The 15539-nt window shown below is 42.5% G+C and overlaps 1 protein-coding gene across 1 annotated transcript in view; it reads left to right on the forward strand.

Annotated features, from left to right (window-relative positions):
- The window catches only part of UROC1 (urocanate hydratase 1), a 31639-nt gene that overhangs the window by 4701 nt on the left and 11399 nt on the right, over positions 1-15539 (forward strand). The window contains 10 exon segments of the mRNA XM_077451626.1: positions 2540-2699; positions 5286-5414; positions 5509-5570; positions 6740-6806; positions 6976-7056; positions 7058-7120; positions 10378-10466; positions 11804-11866; positions 13986-14165; positions 14833-14930. Of these exon segments, the coding sequence (XP_077307752.1) occupies positions 2540-2699; positions 5286-5414; positions 5509-5570; positions 6740-6806; positions 6976-7056; positions 7058-7120; positions 10378-10466; positions 11804-11866; positions 13986-14165; positions 14833-14930 (992 nt within the window).

Below are 15539 nucleotides of genomic sequence, written 5' to 3' on the forward strand. Positions count from 1 at the left end.
GTGAAGCCATGGTTTCCCTTAGCGGAGATAGGCCATGGCAACGCCCAATGGCCAATTCAATAATCGGCTCAGGTGAAGACGTTTCTCGGGTAAGTGTCCTTATATTAAAAATCAGCAGCTACAGGATTTGTAGCCGCCGACTTATATATATATATATATATATATATATATATATATATATATATTATTTTTTTTTCTTTTAAGGCCCGTACACACTATCAGAAAATCGTACAAAAGATAGCGCTTTTGAAGCGATCGTTCGATTAATCAGATTGTTGGTAAACAGTTTTCGAAAGACTATTTCGATAAGTGACACGACAAGTAGAGGCACAAAAGATCAGAAAATAATATACTCCAGAGGGCCGTCTGTATAAAGTTATATTGGACGATAATATGAATGAGAACTTTTAGTTCTCAAGTCCCGTGAAAGTGTCTTTCGTTCTTTGAGTGGGACTTTGGAATGCAGGGCTGCCACCACAGGGAGCTGAAACCAGGCTCCTAGACTGTTGCAGGAAAAGAGAAGAAGGGGGTGCCTCTGGGTGTAGATTTTTAAAAGGCAATTTATTCACAGGTAAAACAAACAGATGATGCACTCACATTTTCCAAGGCATGTAGAATACAAGGGGGGGCGGTTTTTTTTCATCTGATTCGTCCGTCACATAGGATCTGGTCCGCGGGTGTCATGTTGTCCTCTCCTGGCGTTACCACGAGTTTGTTGTTAAAAAAATGCCGGCTTGGTGGCCGCAGAGGATGTTTTTCCAAAGCGAGGCTTGGTTAGCGGTGACACGCGGGTCACGGGGTTGTGACGTCACGGCGGGGCGAAGCGTTTCCTGAGCGTTCGGGTCGAGGTGGAGAGACGACCGCGCTCTTTCATCAGGCCAATCACCGCTAACCAAGCCTCGCTTTGGAAACACATCCTCTGCGTCCACCAAGCCGGCATTTTTTAACAACGAACTCGTGGTAACGCCAGGAGAGGACAACATGACACCCGCGGACCGGATCCTATGTGACGGACGAATCAGATGAAAAAAACCGCCCCCCCCTTGTATTCTACATGCCTTTTTATGCCTTGGAAAATGTGAGTTCATCATCTGTTTGTTTTACCTGTGAATAAATTATTTCGATAAGTGATCCAGTGGGACAAGCACGAAAATTGTTCTCGTACAATACCAGACCATACGAAAAAAAAAAAAAATCTTAACTTTAGTAACCTCTTCATCTTCAATATTTTGACTAGCATGCCCCAAAAAAAATAAAATCATTTGTCCAATGATCTTATTGTGTGGATGGCCACAAACTTTAGATTCATTCTTTGCTGAGACTCCCTCATGGTGTCTTTTGTACCCACCCATCCTATCCGTTTTAAGTTGAATAAATAACGTTCCAGGTGTATTGAAACAAAGGGTGCAAAGTCTTCTTCCTTTATTTTTTTGTTCTTTGTGAAACAGCCACAGCTTGAGAAGATAAGGCTGATTCCCCCTGCCGGCATCATGCTGTAGAGAAGGGCCCTTTCAATCTGTGTGGAAGCAGTGGTCTCTCTGTAGTAGGTGTAGGTTTGACTTGGCAGGTCTCGCAGAGAGCTCGCTGCTCACACACAGGGAAAGGGTCCTTTTTCGGCAGCCTGCTGGCAGGGAAAAGGCTTTTCTACTCAGGCTGTGGGTGCTTTAGGAATAAAAATGCAGTTTTTGTTAACTGAAGTTTCAGTTGGACTTTTAAAGCGGAAGTAAACCCATCCGTAAAACAGTTTAATTTCTGGCACGTGCTGGAAATGTAACACTCCCATTGGTTGTGCTCTCAACCAAACTGTCAAACCATCATATGGTTGGTTTTATAACTGATCACTTGTGCAGCATCATGCCAGTTGTAAAATAAATGGAGGAAAAGATGGCAGCCTCCTTGGCTGAAACCTTGGGGGGGGGGGGGGGGGGGATGGAGTGGACCCTTGCACTTTAAGTGCATGGGTTGGTGTAACTTTTTGTCTAATCTCTTCCGATAGGTTACAGGGAACATATCCTATAACAGGGAACATAACTTAACCCAAAGTAGTTCTAAACACTGAAGGGGTGTGGTGTGTGGGATTTTCTTTCTTTTTTTTTTTTTTTTTTTTTGCATAATGGTTAAAAAAAAAAAAAAATTGAATTGCCTTGCCAGGGAGGGCAAGTCCTACTGGGTGTATCTATGCCAGCCTCAGAAGTAAGCCAACACAATTCGCCCCCATCCCATCCCATCGCAATTGGCTTCCTATGGTGGCACTCAAACAGGAGGAGCAGACGGGACTGGTGGGACTTGTTAAATTTTATAAAATAGTAACTTTACAATTCCTTTTAACAACTATTTCATTTTTCAGAAAAGCTTCATCTTTTGAGTTGAAAGCTGTGTTAGGCTAGGTTCACGTTTATTCGATTTGGGAATGTGCAAAATCGCAAAAAAAAACAAAAACGTCCCTCTCAGCAAGTGCACAGTGGTGCCGTTAATCAATGGCACCCCAAAATGGTTGGAAAGTATGGATTTTTTTATTATATAATAAATAAATCCAAAGTCTTTTGAAATGTTTTGTGTTTAAGACAGCCCACTGAAATGCTTCTTTGAATGAGATGCTCAAAATATTGTAATATTGTCTTGGTTTTCTTTCCGATAAGTTTCCCCAGGAACTGGTGACCTATGGAGGGAACGGGCAAGTGTTCAGCAACTGGGCCCAGGTGGGTGATACGACTTGTTCATTGCAGTATTCTGTCACCCAACTACATAATTATACATTTAGGAACTGCAACCATTTTTATACACTAGTGTGGGGGGTGGTGGTGTGTGTGTTAGATATAGATATAGATATTAGTCATTCTGGTACAGATTTAATCTGTCCAAAGAATGCTTCTCCAGAACTGGTCTGGCTTTTTAGATATCGTTATTTTTATTTTATTTTTTTGGCAAAGTCTAATCTGGCTATTCTATTTAGGCTTATGAATGGTTTGCACCTTGTGGTGACCCCTCTGTATTTGCTCTTGTGAAGTCTTCTTCTTCTCTTGATTGTCGACTTTAAACTTGCTTTCATCTCCTTTCATTCTGTGAGCTCTGCCTGTCTGCTGGCCATCTTTCCACAACTTCCTGGATTCCCAGCATGCTTTGCAGCTTCTCCATTTCCAAGGACTATATATCCCATGGTACCTTGCTGCCTGCAAGCAGTAATTCCCTGTACTGACTCTGCCTCCTGAAAACTCCTCCTTTCAGCACCTCCTAGTTCAGAAGACAGGCTCTAAAATGTGTGGCACAGCAGTGCCTAATCGCACAGCATAGTGACTGTGTCACAGAATTCATGGCTGTAAATGTGTGGGGCCTTCACAAAGAAAGTAAGTTTACAAACGTCAAGATGGTTCAGATTTAATAGACAAGAAATGATTGGAATACAATGAGGCAACCTCCCAACTTCGAGATGGGAATGAGGTATTCCTATTGGCCAAAATGTCTAGGCGTAAGACGCACCGCCCCCCCCCCCCCCCTTAAAGGAGAATTCCACAAAAACCAAAGGTGTTGGGGGGGGGGGGGTGTTGGGTTTTTATTTACCACTACTATTCCTTTTTTTTTTTTTTTTTTTTTTTAACTGGCTTTTGAAATTTACAAATGCACAGATTTAGAAATTTTGAATCAGAAGTTTAGCACTGGGAAACACTTTTTTATATTTATTTTTAAAGCTAAAGTGTGTGTGTGTGTGTATATTATATATATATATATATATATATATATATATATATATATATATATATATATATATATATATATATATATATATATATATATATATTGTGTATAATTTAATATTATATTTTCTCAGACCACAATGAGGGACTTTGTTCCAAATCAGGGACAGTTGGGAGATATGTAATTGTAAAATGACCAAAGAAGTGGAAATGCACCCTCTACAAAAGGCTAAATGGTTGGCGTGGGTGAAGAACCGGTTCTCCTTTGTCATAGGCAGGTCATTGGCTCATCGGCTGTGTCCTAATTATGGAAGCAGAATGCGCGGCGTTGGGATTCTTTGCATTGCTCTTTGTTTTACCTGGCATGGGGCGACTGTGTCTAGTGGGAGTCTCCTGGGATAATTAAACCATACTCGCCCACCCTGTGACTAGGTTCCTATTCTAAAAATCCAACACTGGGGGGGGGGGGGGGGAGCGAGCAGAGCGTACATGTCCGTTATAATTAAGCAGGCCCTGCAGAGGTTCTGTCCTGAGTCATGTGACCTGGAGTCATGCCATGCCGAATTGCTCTGGCTCATGGAATGTAATGGCAAGTGTCTGAAAATATCAGCCATCTATAGTGGTTCTTGGTACAGGATGGGGGCATCAATGGCCGCTGTACCTTTGCTTTGGGAATGATGTTGCAACACTCCTCCACCCCCATTTTTTTTAAATTGGACTTTTGCATTTCCATTACATACCTTTATTTTAGACTGACATCACTCGGTGTCTGTGCTTCTCTATGCAATGCAGACAGATCATGGATGGTAGGAGGGGCTGGCAGGGTTCTGAAAATGGGAAGCTGTGCGGCCCAAGCATGATCGAAGGCCAATAAATTAAAGGGCCGGGGACAGTCGGGCTGTAGATGCTGGATATCCTTCAGCCAGGAAATGAGGCGGCTCTGACTTGCTGCAGCTTCTAATTCACATTGTGAGACGCTCACAGTGTGCAGTGAAATCAGAGGAAGCCATTTCATTCCAGGAAAGGAGCTGGTACAATTGTACAAGAATGAAGGGAAGGTCAGATGATTAAGGTGTGTGTGTGTGTGTGTGTGTGTGTTTTTTTTTTTTTTTTTTCCTCCTTCCCTAGTAACCCATTGTCACTGGAATTCAAAGTGAGAGGAAAAGCTAACATTTTGAGTCACCGGACTAGAAATAAAAGTGGGGGGGGGGGGAAATAAAGGAAAATCTCCTACCCCAATGGGACACAAGGCAAAAAAAAATTAAAAATCTTGATGTTGTTCTTGGCCATTACTGTTTCAAAAACTTACTGGCTTTGGATACACTTTTTAAAATATAACTAAAGGGAAAAGTTCTGTTGACCTGGGGGTCCCCAAAATATTCACCTTTATTTTTTTTTTTAATTTCAGGGATTTCCTCTTCCTGTTTGGGTAAGGGACAGGAAGTGAATGGGATACAGCTGGTGGGGGGGGGGGGGGGGGGAATATATAAAATAAAAAAAATCTGACGGGTTATAACCCTCCCTTACTCTATCCAAAAAAAAAAAATAGTTCTACTTCAAGGTTTGATCTTCTTCTCTCCATTGAATCTTCAGTTCTGGCTTGTGATGTATTACCTGGCTGAGATGACAGAAGATCAGACCCTGGTGATGTACAGCGGACATCCTCTGGGCCTCTTTCCTAGTCACCCCAGAGCTCCACGGGTCGTCATCACCAATGGGATGGTAAGTTGCAACCTGTATCTGATCTGATTTTCGTTCCACTTGCTGTCTAGTTGGATTCATTCTGATAATTTTTTTTTTTTTTTTTTCTTTTTAGGTGATTCCCAACTACTCCTCCAGGAAAGACTACAACAGGATGTTTGCGTTGGGTGTGACAATGTAAGAACCTTCCCTTATTTCTAACCAATTTTAGCAGGTCGGAGTTGCCCCCACCTGCTGTGTTTTTCCTGATCTGATTGTAAAATGGTCCCTAATTTGGGGCTTCATTATCGCAGCCGTGTTAGTTGCAGGTCTACAGAAGCCAATCAGATGTTTTCTGAACTTGGATCACACGGATCCATTCTGATGAGCTGTGGTAGATAACTTTTTTGGCTTAATCAGCCAATGGTATTCTGATTGATGGAACCCTTGGTGCACCGATGCATGGCAAGCAATCGTCTGTTCATTTTTGCACCAATATAAAAAAAAAAAAAAAAAAAAAGGGGGGGGAAATTCTTCCTCGATGAGGACTACAGAATTTAAAGAAGTTCCCTAGAAAAGCGGTGTATACACTCTTAGCACATTAACATGTATGGGAGGGCTGTGTGGGGTCTGATTCTTTACCTGAAATCCTTTTATTGCTACAATGTACTTGCTTGTTAGAGATGCTGCCACAGATACTTCCCAGTTCTAGAAGTGTCTAGAGCACCATCTTCCAACAAAACAAATTTGTTTTTCACTTTTTTTTTTTTTTTTTTTTTTTTTTTTTTTTTTTTTGGGGGGGATAAAGGACCTTTTTTACATGGCACTCTGCTTTTATCATGAGAGCTCTGACCTTGCACAGCATTTGGCTTTACCATGAGGCTCAGACCTTTATACAGCAGTTGGCTTCATCATGTGGGCGCTCTGTCTCTTACACAGCATTGGGCTTTACCCTGAGGGCTCAGACCCTTAGACGGTGCCTCGGGCTTAAGACCCCATTCACACCTGAGCGTTTTGTAGCTTGAAGCCTGAAGCTACAAAAACGCTAGAGGGGAAAAATTCTATTATTCTCAATGGAGATGATTCACATCTCCACTACATGTCGCCTGAAGCTCAAACAAGTTCCGGACCCTTTTTTTTGTCGCTCGAATTGAGAAGATTTGGGCGTTTTTTTTTTTTTTCCTTCTTTTAACATTTGGTAACCTTTTACCCTGCACAAAATCGCGGCAAAAAACGCCGCAAAAAACGCTACGCTCAGGTGTGAATGCAGCCTTACCCTGAGGGCGCAGACCCTTAGACTGTGCCTCGGGCTTTACCATGACTAGAAAGTCTCCTTTCTAAAAGCCAAAATTATTATTTCTTGACAGGTATGGACAAATGACTGCAGGGAGCTATTGTTACATTGGTCCGCAGGGTATTGTGCATGGTACCGTGGTAAGTAATATCACTAAGGAAGTCTGGAGTGATTGAGGTGGTCAGCTGTGACTTTGTAGGGTCATAGCTGAAGGGTAGCTTGACATCTAAAGGGTAGCTCTGCAGTTTAAGTAGAAGAATAATAGATGGGTGTTGGCGAGGTTCTATGTCTTGTCTATGTTTCTCACAGTTGACCGTGTTAAACGCTGGACGCCGTTACCTTGGCTTGGAGGACCTGGCTGGGAAGGTGTTTGTCACATCTGGTCTCGGAGGGGATGAGCGGCGCTCAGGCGAAGGCAGCCACCATCGTTGGCTGTATAGGAGTCATTGCAGAGGTATCGGCAAATTTTATGAAGGCTGCTTCCACCAAGGAGGCTTTTAAATATTTTTTATTTTTATTTTTTAAATCCTTCGCTACTTGTTGAGTGTCTGTGACTCCCTAAGTATGTACATATATTGGCTTCTGAGAGCTGATATACACTGACCGGCCACTTTATTAGGTACACCTTGCTAGTAGTGTAGTTAGACCCCCCCCCCCCCCCCCACCCCTTTTTGCCTTCATTCTTCGTGGCATAGATGCAACGCTGTGTTGGAAACGTTCCTCAGATTTTGCTCCATAGTGACATGATATCGTTACACAGTTGCTGCAGATTTGTCGGCTGCACATCCATGATGAGAATCTCCCTTTCCACCTCATCCCAAAGGTGCTCTATTGGATGAGATGTGGTGAGTGTGGAGACCATTGGAGGACAGGGACCTCATTGTCCAGTGGTGCGATGATTGGAGCTTTGTGACATGGTGCATTATCCTGCTGGAAGGAGTCATCAGAAGATGGGGACACTGTAGTCATAAAGGGATGGACATGGTCAGCAGCCATACTCGGGTAGGCCGTGGGGTTTAAGTCATGTTCTATTGGTACTAAGGGGCCCAAAGTGTGCCAAGAAAATATCCCCCCCACACAGCATTACATCACCAGCCTGCACCAGTGATGCCTTGTGTGTTGAGAGATGGTATTTTGCATACCTTGGATGTAACGAGTGGTTGTTTGAGTTACTGTTGGCTTTCTGCCATCTTAAATTCCCATTCTCCTGACATCAACAAGACACTTTCCTCCAAACAACTGGATATTTTCTTATTCGGACCATTCCTTCTTTTTTTTTTTTTTTTTTTTCCCCAGTAGATCAGCAGTTGAAATACTCAGACCAGCCCATCTGACACCAACAACCAAGTCTCTTAAATCCTCATTCTGATGCCCGGTTTGAACTTCAAGTCGTTTTCACCACTTCTAGAGGCCTAAATGCATTGAGTTGCTGCCATATGATTGGCTGATTACCAGTTTGTGTTGCCAAATAATTGAACTGGTGTACCTAATAAAGTGACCAGTGAGTGTATATTGACTTCTCTGAGATGGAGATAGATATATCTATCTATCTATCTATCATTATTCCATGTAAAGGTGGACACACACATCAATAAGATCATTCAATGTAACTAAAATGGTCAAACCGATGGCAACCTAAAAATTGGGAACCATAGATCCTCCCATTTTTTGATTTTTGTAAGCTTTTGATCTGTTTCAACACTGGCATGTTGATTTGGCGGTTTTGTATTGATCGTTTCTGATGGAATCTGCATGTGTCAGACAACTAATTGTAATAAAGATCATTTTAACAGATCACTTTTTAGGGCCACACCACATGCAGTCCAGTGCGGGGTGTTTTTGATGCAGGGGGAATAAAAAAAAACTCATTGGGAAGTAGGTTATATGGTTTCCAATGACCTGGTTCACACCAGTGCATTCCAGTTCCAGGAAAAAAAGTACAAAGTGCTGCATTTTTCCTGAACTATATTGGAATGCTGTAAAAACGCTTTAAAAAAAAAAAAAAAAAAAAAAAGCACTGGAACAAATGTCCTTATTTAAGGTTAATAAAAAGAGGGGAAAATAATGCACTGGAATGCATGCCTTCCATCTGATGAAACAATTTGTCGTCGGAGCAGGAAATCCTTTTTGTAATCAAGTCCTCTATAGCAATAGATGCCTGACAAGGATTCTATTTCTCTCCCCCCCCACCCCGATATCTAAAACTTGAAACTACAAATTGAAATTCCTACTACTTTATCGTTATTTGGAAATTGGGATGTATCCTAATTACAGTAGTAATTTTAAACTAATCTGAAATGACAACATTTTGGATGGAATTTTTTGAATCGTTTTCTAAATCGAATTTGAAGGAATAGAACCTTCCAAAATTTGAATAGAAAAGAATGGAACTTTCTGACATTTGCATGGCATAAATTCAATTTCTTATGTAATTTTGAGTGCCATTCGAAATTGATTAAAGTTCTCTGAAATTCAGCCAAATTTAAATTCTGAAAATTAAACTAAAATTTTTAGTAACAAAACTTTAAAAAAATTAAAAAATGTTGGCTAGATGTACATTTTAACCACTTGCTTACTGGGCACTTAAACCCCCCTCAGTCCCAGACCAATTTTCAGCTTTCAGCGCTGATGCACTTTGAATGACAATTGCGCGGGCATACAACACTGTACCCAAATGAAAATTTTTATCATTTTTTTCCCACAAATAGAGATTTCTTTTGGTGGTATTTAGTTACAGCTCGGAGTTTTATTTTTTGCTAAACAAACAAAAAAAGATGCAAAAAAAATAAAATAAATCATGTTTTAATAGTTTGTTATAAAATTTTGCAAACGGGTCATTTTTCTCCTTCATTGAAGTGCGCTGATTAGGCGGCACTGATGGGCTGCATTGGTGGGCACTGATGGGCTGCATTGGTGGGCACTGATGGGCTGCATTGGTGGGCACTGATGGGCACAGATAAGGCGGCAAAGATGGGCATAGATAAGATGGCATGGATGGGTGGCACGGATGGGCTGCCATTGGTGGGCACTGATGGGCACAGATAAGGCGGCAAAGATGGGCATAGATAAGATGGCATGGATGGGTGGCACGGATGGGTGGCACGGATGGGCACTGATAGGTACTGATGGGCGGCACTGGGTCGCAGCACCTTTGAGGCAGATTGTGGGCATTGTGGGTGGCACTGTGGGCACTATGGGCACTGGGGGGGCACTTACTTTTATTCAGGATGGCACGGCGGTGGGCACTGGCAGGGGGCAGGTGGTCAGCTGTATTGCTGGCCGTGATCGGGACTGATGTCCCGATCACGGCAGCCGGTGATCGGCTTTTTTTTTTTTCTCTCCTCGCGCTGTCAGCGCGAGGAGGAATAGCCGATTACCGGCTCCGTTCTATCACATGATCAGCTGTCATTGGCTGACAGCTGATCGCGTGATAAGGGGTCGGGATCGACCCCTTGCACGGATCGGTGATCAGGCGAGTCTCACGGACTCGCCGATCACAGAGCGCGCCGCGCGCGCCCCTCAGGGGGCGCGCAGGCCGCTTGTATCCGGGACGACGTCAATAGACGTAGTCCCGGAAATGTAGGTCCGCGCTGATGCCGTCATTTGGCAATAGCGCGGATCTGTAGTGGTTAAGAACTGTGCTGGCCAGGTGTTCCCTAAAATGGATGTATGGCCCTCACATGATGTTTTGTTTTGTTCCGGTCTTGTTAGGTTGATGAAAATGCTTTATTAAAGCGTCACAAGCAGGGTTGGCTGATGGAGGTTACAGACTCGCTGGATGAGTGTATTCAGAGGATCCGGTAAGTTCTGTAGGTGGGGGGGGGGGGGGATCTCACCAGAACATAGATGCTATACTTTACCCTAAGGGTCAGTTCACACTACAGCGACTTGGGATCCAACTTGAGGGCTCAAGTCGCCCGACATTGGGAATTATATTATAGTCAATGAGAGCCGTCTTAATGTACACTACTGAAGTCTCCCCGACTTCAGAAAAGGTTCCTCTACTACTTCTAGGCAACCTGTACCCATAGACTTCAATGGAAGTCGCCTCCAAGATGGATCTCCATCTATATTGAAGCGACTTTACAGGAAAATAAATTTGGTTTACCCAGGCAAACCCCTCCCTCCCAGAGAGCTGATTATTCTCTGATTGGCCACAGTCGCCTGTCCTGGGGGCGACTTGAAGTCGTGTTGTAAATCGCTCAAACTTGCGTTGAAGTCTTGTGTTCCCCATCAGTGACTTTGCCTAGGCTGAGATCTGTCTCCTCCCCCCCACTAATCAGACTGCAACACTGTAACTTGGTAGCAAATCACAAAATGAGATGAAGCGGAAGGTCGTGTGTGTGTGTGTGTGGGGGGGGGGGGGGGGGGGGGGGTTGTTTGTTTTTTTTATTCTGTAGTAAACTGCTACGGGGGGGGGGGGGGGAGAATCAAAAAAATCCTTTTAAGATAAAGGCCTAATGTGATAATACACATCGCATACTAGCACATTATGCAATACTTGCCTTGGACCGAAGCCCTCCAGCGGGGAGCAGTCGCCGCTGAGGGCTGACCTATTTCGCATGTTCCGGTGCTGTGAGTGATCAAAACCGTGATGACCTCTGTGTGCAGGAGACCTCGGTTCTGGCAAGGTCTCTGAAGGTCCCACACGGTATGCCCGCTGACATCAGCGGCTTCATGCTGGGTGGATATCTCCTATATGGCGCACGTTTTATAAGAGCTTTTCATTTTACCTACAGGTAAGCTTTATTCTAGGCTTGCCTGTAGATGACGATAACAAAGCAGACTTTGCTACCACTTTAGCGCAACCAAGAACTGAACAGATGCTAAGTTTTACTTGATTGTGTTCTCTCCAAACTGGCATCTCCATCCAGGAAGCCGGCAGTGACCCTGGATGATGCCTGAACAAAGGTTGGTGCTGTCCATCTGAACCCTAGATTGGTAAGTAGGGAGAAGGAGAGCTGTTTGTGGGGTTTTTTTTATTTATTTATTTTCTTCTATAGAGTAAGATCATCAGAGCTTCTCAGTTGGTCTACAATATGGCTGAGCATTTGTCCATGTTGGAAAGAATGGCTGCTTTTGGTGTGCAACTTTAATTTTTTTACTAATAAGAGAACTTTATTTTTGTGTCTTTCAGAAAAGCACGGAAGAATAAAGAAACCCTAAGCCTGGGATATCATGGGAACGTTGTGGACCTCTGGCAAGGCCTTCCTCTTTTGTTTTTGGTTTTATTTTTTCTCTGTGTAATGATATAGGGGAGGGGGTTGGAGTGTTGGCTCTGCTTTGTATTAACATTATAAACACATGTGAGATAAGATCGGTGTGAGTGCCAGGCGGCAGTCTGTTACCCATTATGTACTCGTGTCACATGATGGGTTATGGGATGAAATATTGTCCCGCAACGTGGTGGATGATTCCGTTTTTCCCCACTATTGCTGACGTCTGCACGGGTTTGGTAAATATTGGCATAACAAAATGTTAATAAAAATCTCAAACCGTTTCCGGTGTTAGGCGAAGTAGGAATTTCGTTGTTTTCTGGGTCGTTACTATTATACGTGACTATGGTTACTATTGTATGCCCCCTATAAAGGGAACCACACAGAGGGACCAAATTCTATGGGGAGAAGATCTTCAAAACCATTTCATGTCTTAGACTAGAAAAGATGAAAGTTCTTTCCACCTAAGGAAGATATCTCTAATCTAGTCACGGTTGTACGTGACTATGTAAGGAAGATATATCCCAAACCGTTTCTGGTCATAGGTGGAGTAGGAATTTGGTTCTTCTGTAGGTCTTCATTATTCTATGTGGATATGAAAGATGATCTATTTTTTTATTTTATTTATATCTCTATCTCTATCCATTTCTTCTTCTGTTTTGGTTCTCCTCATCCTCCTCCTCCTCCTTGGTTTCTTGCCTTAGAAGAATAATTTTGGTCTTTTTTTTAATATTTCCATGGTCACATGAGAACTATATCTTCAAAACAATCTTCTGTCTTAGGTTGAGTGGTAATTTTTGTTCCTTCTCTGGGTCAATTCACTGTTATGTATAACTGTGGAAGGAAGAGATCTCCAAAACCGTTTCCCGTGTTAGGTGTAGTAGGAATTTGGGTTGTTGCTATTACACGGGACAATGAAGAGATGATATCTCTAAAAGGTTTCATGTCTTAGGTGGTCTTCTCTGGGTCTTCATTATGATATGTGACTGTTGAATGAAGGTATCTATGAACAAATTCCTCTTATAGGTAGTGGGAACTTGAGACTTCTGTGTCATCACGATTTTATATATGATTCTAGAAAGAAGATATCTCCCAAGCTGTTTCCTGTCTTGGCTGGAGTAGGAATTTTGGTCCTTCTTCTCTAGGTCTTCACTATTATGTGACTGTCACATTCCTGGTGGGGACCGACTTGACGAGAGCGTTCCCTTGCAGCTGAGCGCCAAGCACACCTGAAGGTGACAACAGGGAATGCAATGCCCAAAGAAGTAAAGGGTGCCTTTTTAACTAGCAATACTGCTGGTTGCTGGCAGTGGAGTCCACCAGTTGTCAGCTGTCCTGCCATCAGTCCTGACAGGCCCTTTTGTGGTTCTTGGAGATGCATGAGAACCAAGATGGTACCCAAGGTGGGGGCATGGCCAGACTGGCATGACCAGACTGAAGTGTAGGCAGGATGGAAGCCAGGATCATACATGGAGGCAAGCCAAAGAGCGGGCAGGAACAAGGGTTAAGGTCTTGCACAGGAATTGGAGTAGTTAAGTGACATGCCAGAGTCATGCACGGTTGAACAGGAGAGGCAGAGTCCTTAGAGCAAGCTGGGGTCAAAACCTAGCATCGGGCAACAGGGAGGTCCAGAGAAAAGGCAGGTCGGTAACAGGAGGTCCAAGGAATACAGGATGCGCAAGAGCAAGGAGTACTGGTAGGTCAAGATCATCAAGCAGACTCTTGAGTGTAGCCACATGTATAGTATTGTTAACTATGCCAGGTCTTTTTCCTCCGCGCGCTCCTTTTTGTTCTGCCGTCTTCTCAGCCCAGGCCCACCTTTGCTGTGAATGATGACTATGCAAAGAAGTGTTTCCTACAGCACAAAAGGACAAAAAATAGAGGACATGACTATCTAGTTTATTATCCAAAGGCATATTTGTAAACTGTAACATGCTGGTAATTAAAATAATTTTGGTTATAAAACCGTTCTCGGCCTATTCCGGCCCTGGTAGTAGTGGTTGCCAGATGGCAAAGGGTGGAGACCAGGTAGCCACCCTTACCTTTTGAAGTGTTATACACAGAGACCCACACACCTCTGAATATTTGTGTCTTGCGTTGCAGGGAGAGGTTTGTGGAAGAGTATGAGCGGACGGGCGAGTTGCTGGTAGACCTGGGATCTGACCAAACCTCGTGCCACAACCCATTTAGCGGAGGATATTACCCTGTACAGCTTCCTTTCCAGGAAGCCAACCAGATGCTTTCTACTGACCCTCAGACCTTCCACCAGCATGTACAGGAGAGGTGAGGAGTCGGCGCTTCTTGGTAATAACCAGCGAAAATACTCTGTATAGTTTCTTTCTCCCATATATATATATATATATATATATATATATATATATATATATATATATATATATATATAATTTGTATTGCTGCCAAAATGGGCATGACATGAACTTGTTTACCTGGGAATAAAGTCAAACCGCATCAAATTTGCTGATATTTGTGTTTTATAACTCCTCAGACTAAAGCTAAACTGAGTGAACTTTAACCATAAACCAGCTGACACGACACCAAAATTCCTAAAGCACTATGGGTTGGCTAAAAGAGCTAGCAGCACAGTTTTGCATCTCCTCCTTTTGTAAATTGGTCTTGTAAAACTCAGATTAAACCTAAATTGAACTATTTTTACAATAAACCAGTTGACATGACACAGGATTCCTGAAGCACTTTTAAGTTGGCTAAAGCAGTAGCAGAGCTGCTTGCTTTGAGGCTCCCTTTGTATGATTGAAACCTCACATTTGGCCCCTTTGATAAGGTGATGAGTGAGTGCTGTGGTGATTTCCATAGCTCCTCCCTTTTTTCTTTCAGTTAAATACTTTTTTTTTTTTTTTTTTGTCTTTTTTTAAATTAATTACTGCGAGTATATATATTTTATTTGAGGAATGCTGAATTGCTTTTCTTGCAGCCTAAGAAGGCAGATAGCGGCGATCAACAAGCTATCGGATAATGGAATGTTCTTCTGGGATTACGGAAATGCATTTCTTTTGGAGGCTAAGAGAGCAGGTATTGTCAATACGGAGTATAAGGCAGTTAATATGTTTGGGGGGGGGGGGATAAAATGGAAAGTTGTTGGAGTGACTGAATACAATATATTTCTGAAACTTTCCATGAAGACCTGCTAGCCTGAATTCCTCCTGAAGAAGTTATTTAACCACTTCAGCCCCAGAGAATTTTTACCCCCTTCCTTACCAGAGCACTTTTTGCGATTTGGCACTGCGTTGCTTTAACTGACAATTGTGCGACGTGGCACCCAAACAAAATTGACTTTTTATTTTATTTTTTTTCCACACAAATAGAGCTTTGTTTTGGTGGTATTTGATCACCTCTGTGGTTATTTTTTGCGCTATAAACAAAGCGACAATTTTGAAGAAGAAAAAACAAAATTTTTTACTTTTTTTTTTTTTTTTTTTTTTTTTTTTTTTTTTTGCTATACTATCCAATTAAAATTTTATTTATTTTTTTTTCCCTCAGTTTAGGCCGATTATGTATTCTTCTACATATTTTTGGTAAAAAAAAATCGCAATTAGCGATTGTTTGGTTTGCGCAAAAGTTATAGCATCTACAATATAGGGGATAGATTTATGGCTTTTTTTATTTATTTTTTCTTGACTG

The sequence above is a fragment of the Lithobates pipiens genome, unplaced genomic scaffold (genome assembly GCF_037356315.1).
Source record: "Lithobates pipiens isolate NorthernLeopardFrog02 unplaced genomic scaffold, aLitPip1_a1.2 Scaffold_23, whole genome shotgun sequence".
Taxonomy (NCBI): Eukaryota; Metazoa; Chordata; class Amphibia; order Anura; family Ranidae; genus Lithobates; species Lithobates pipiens.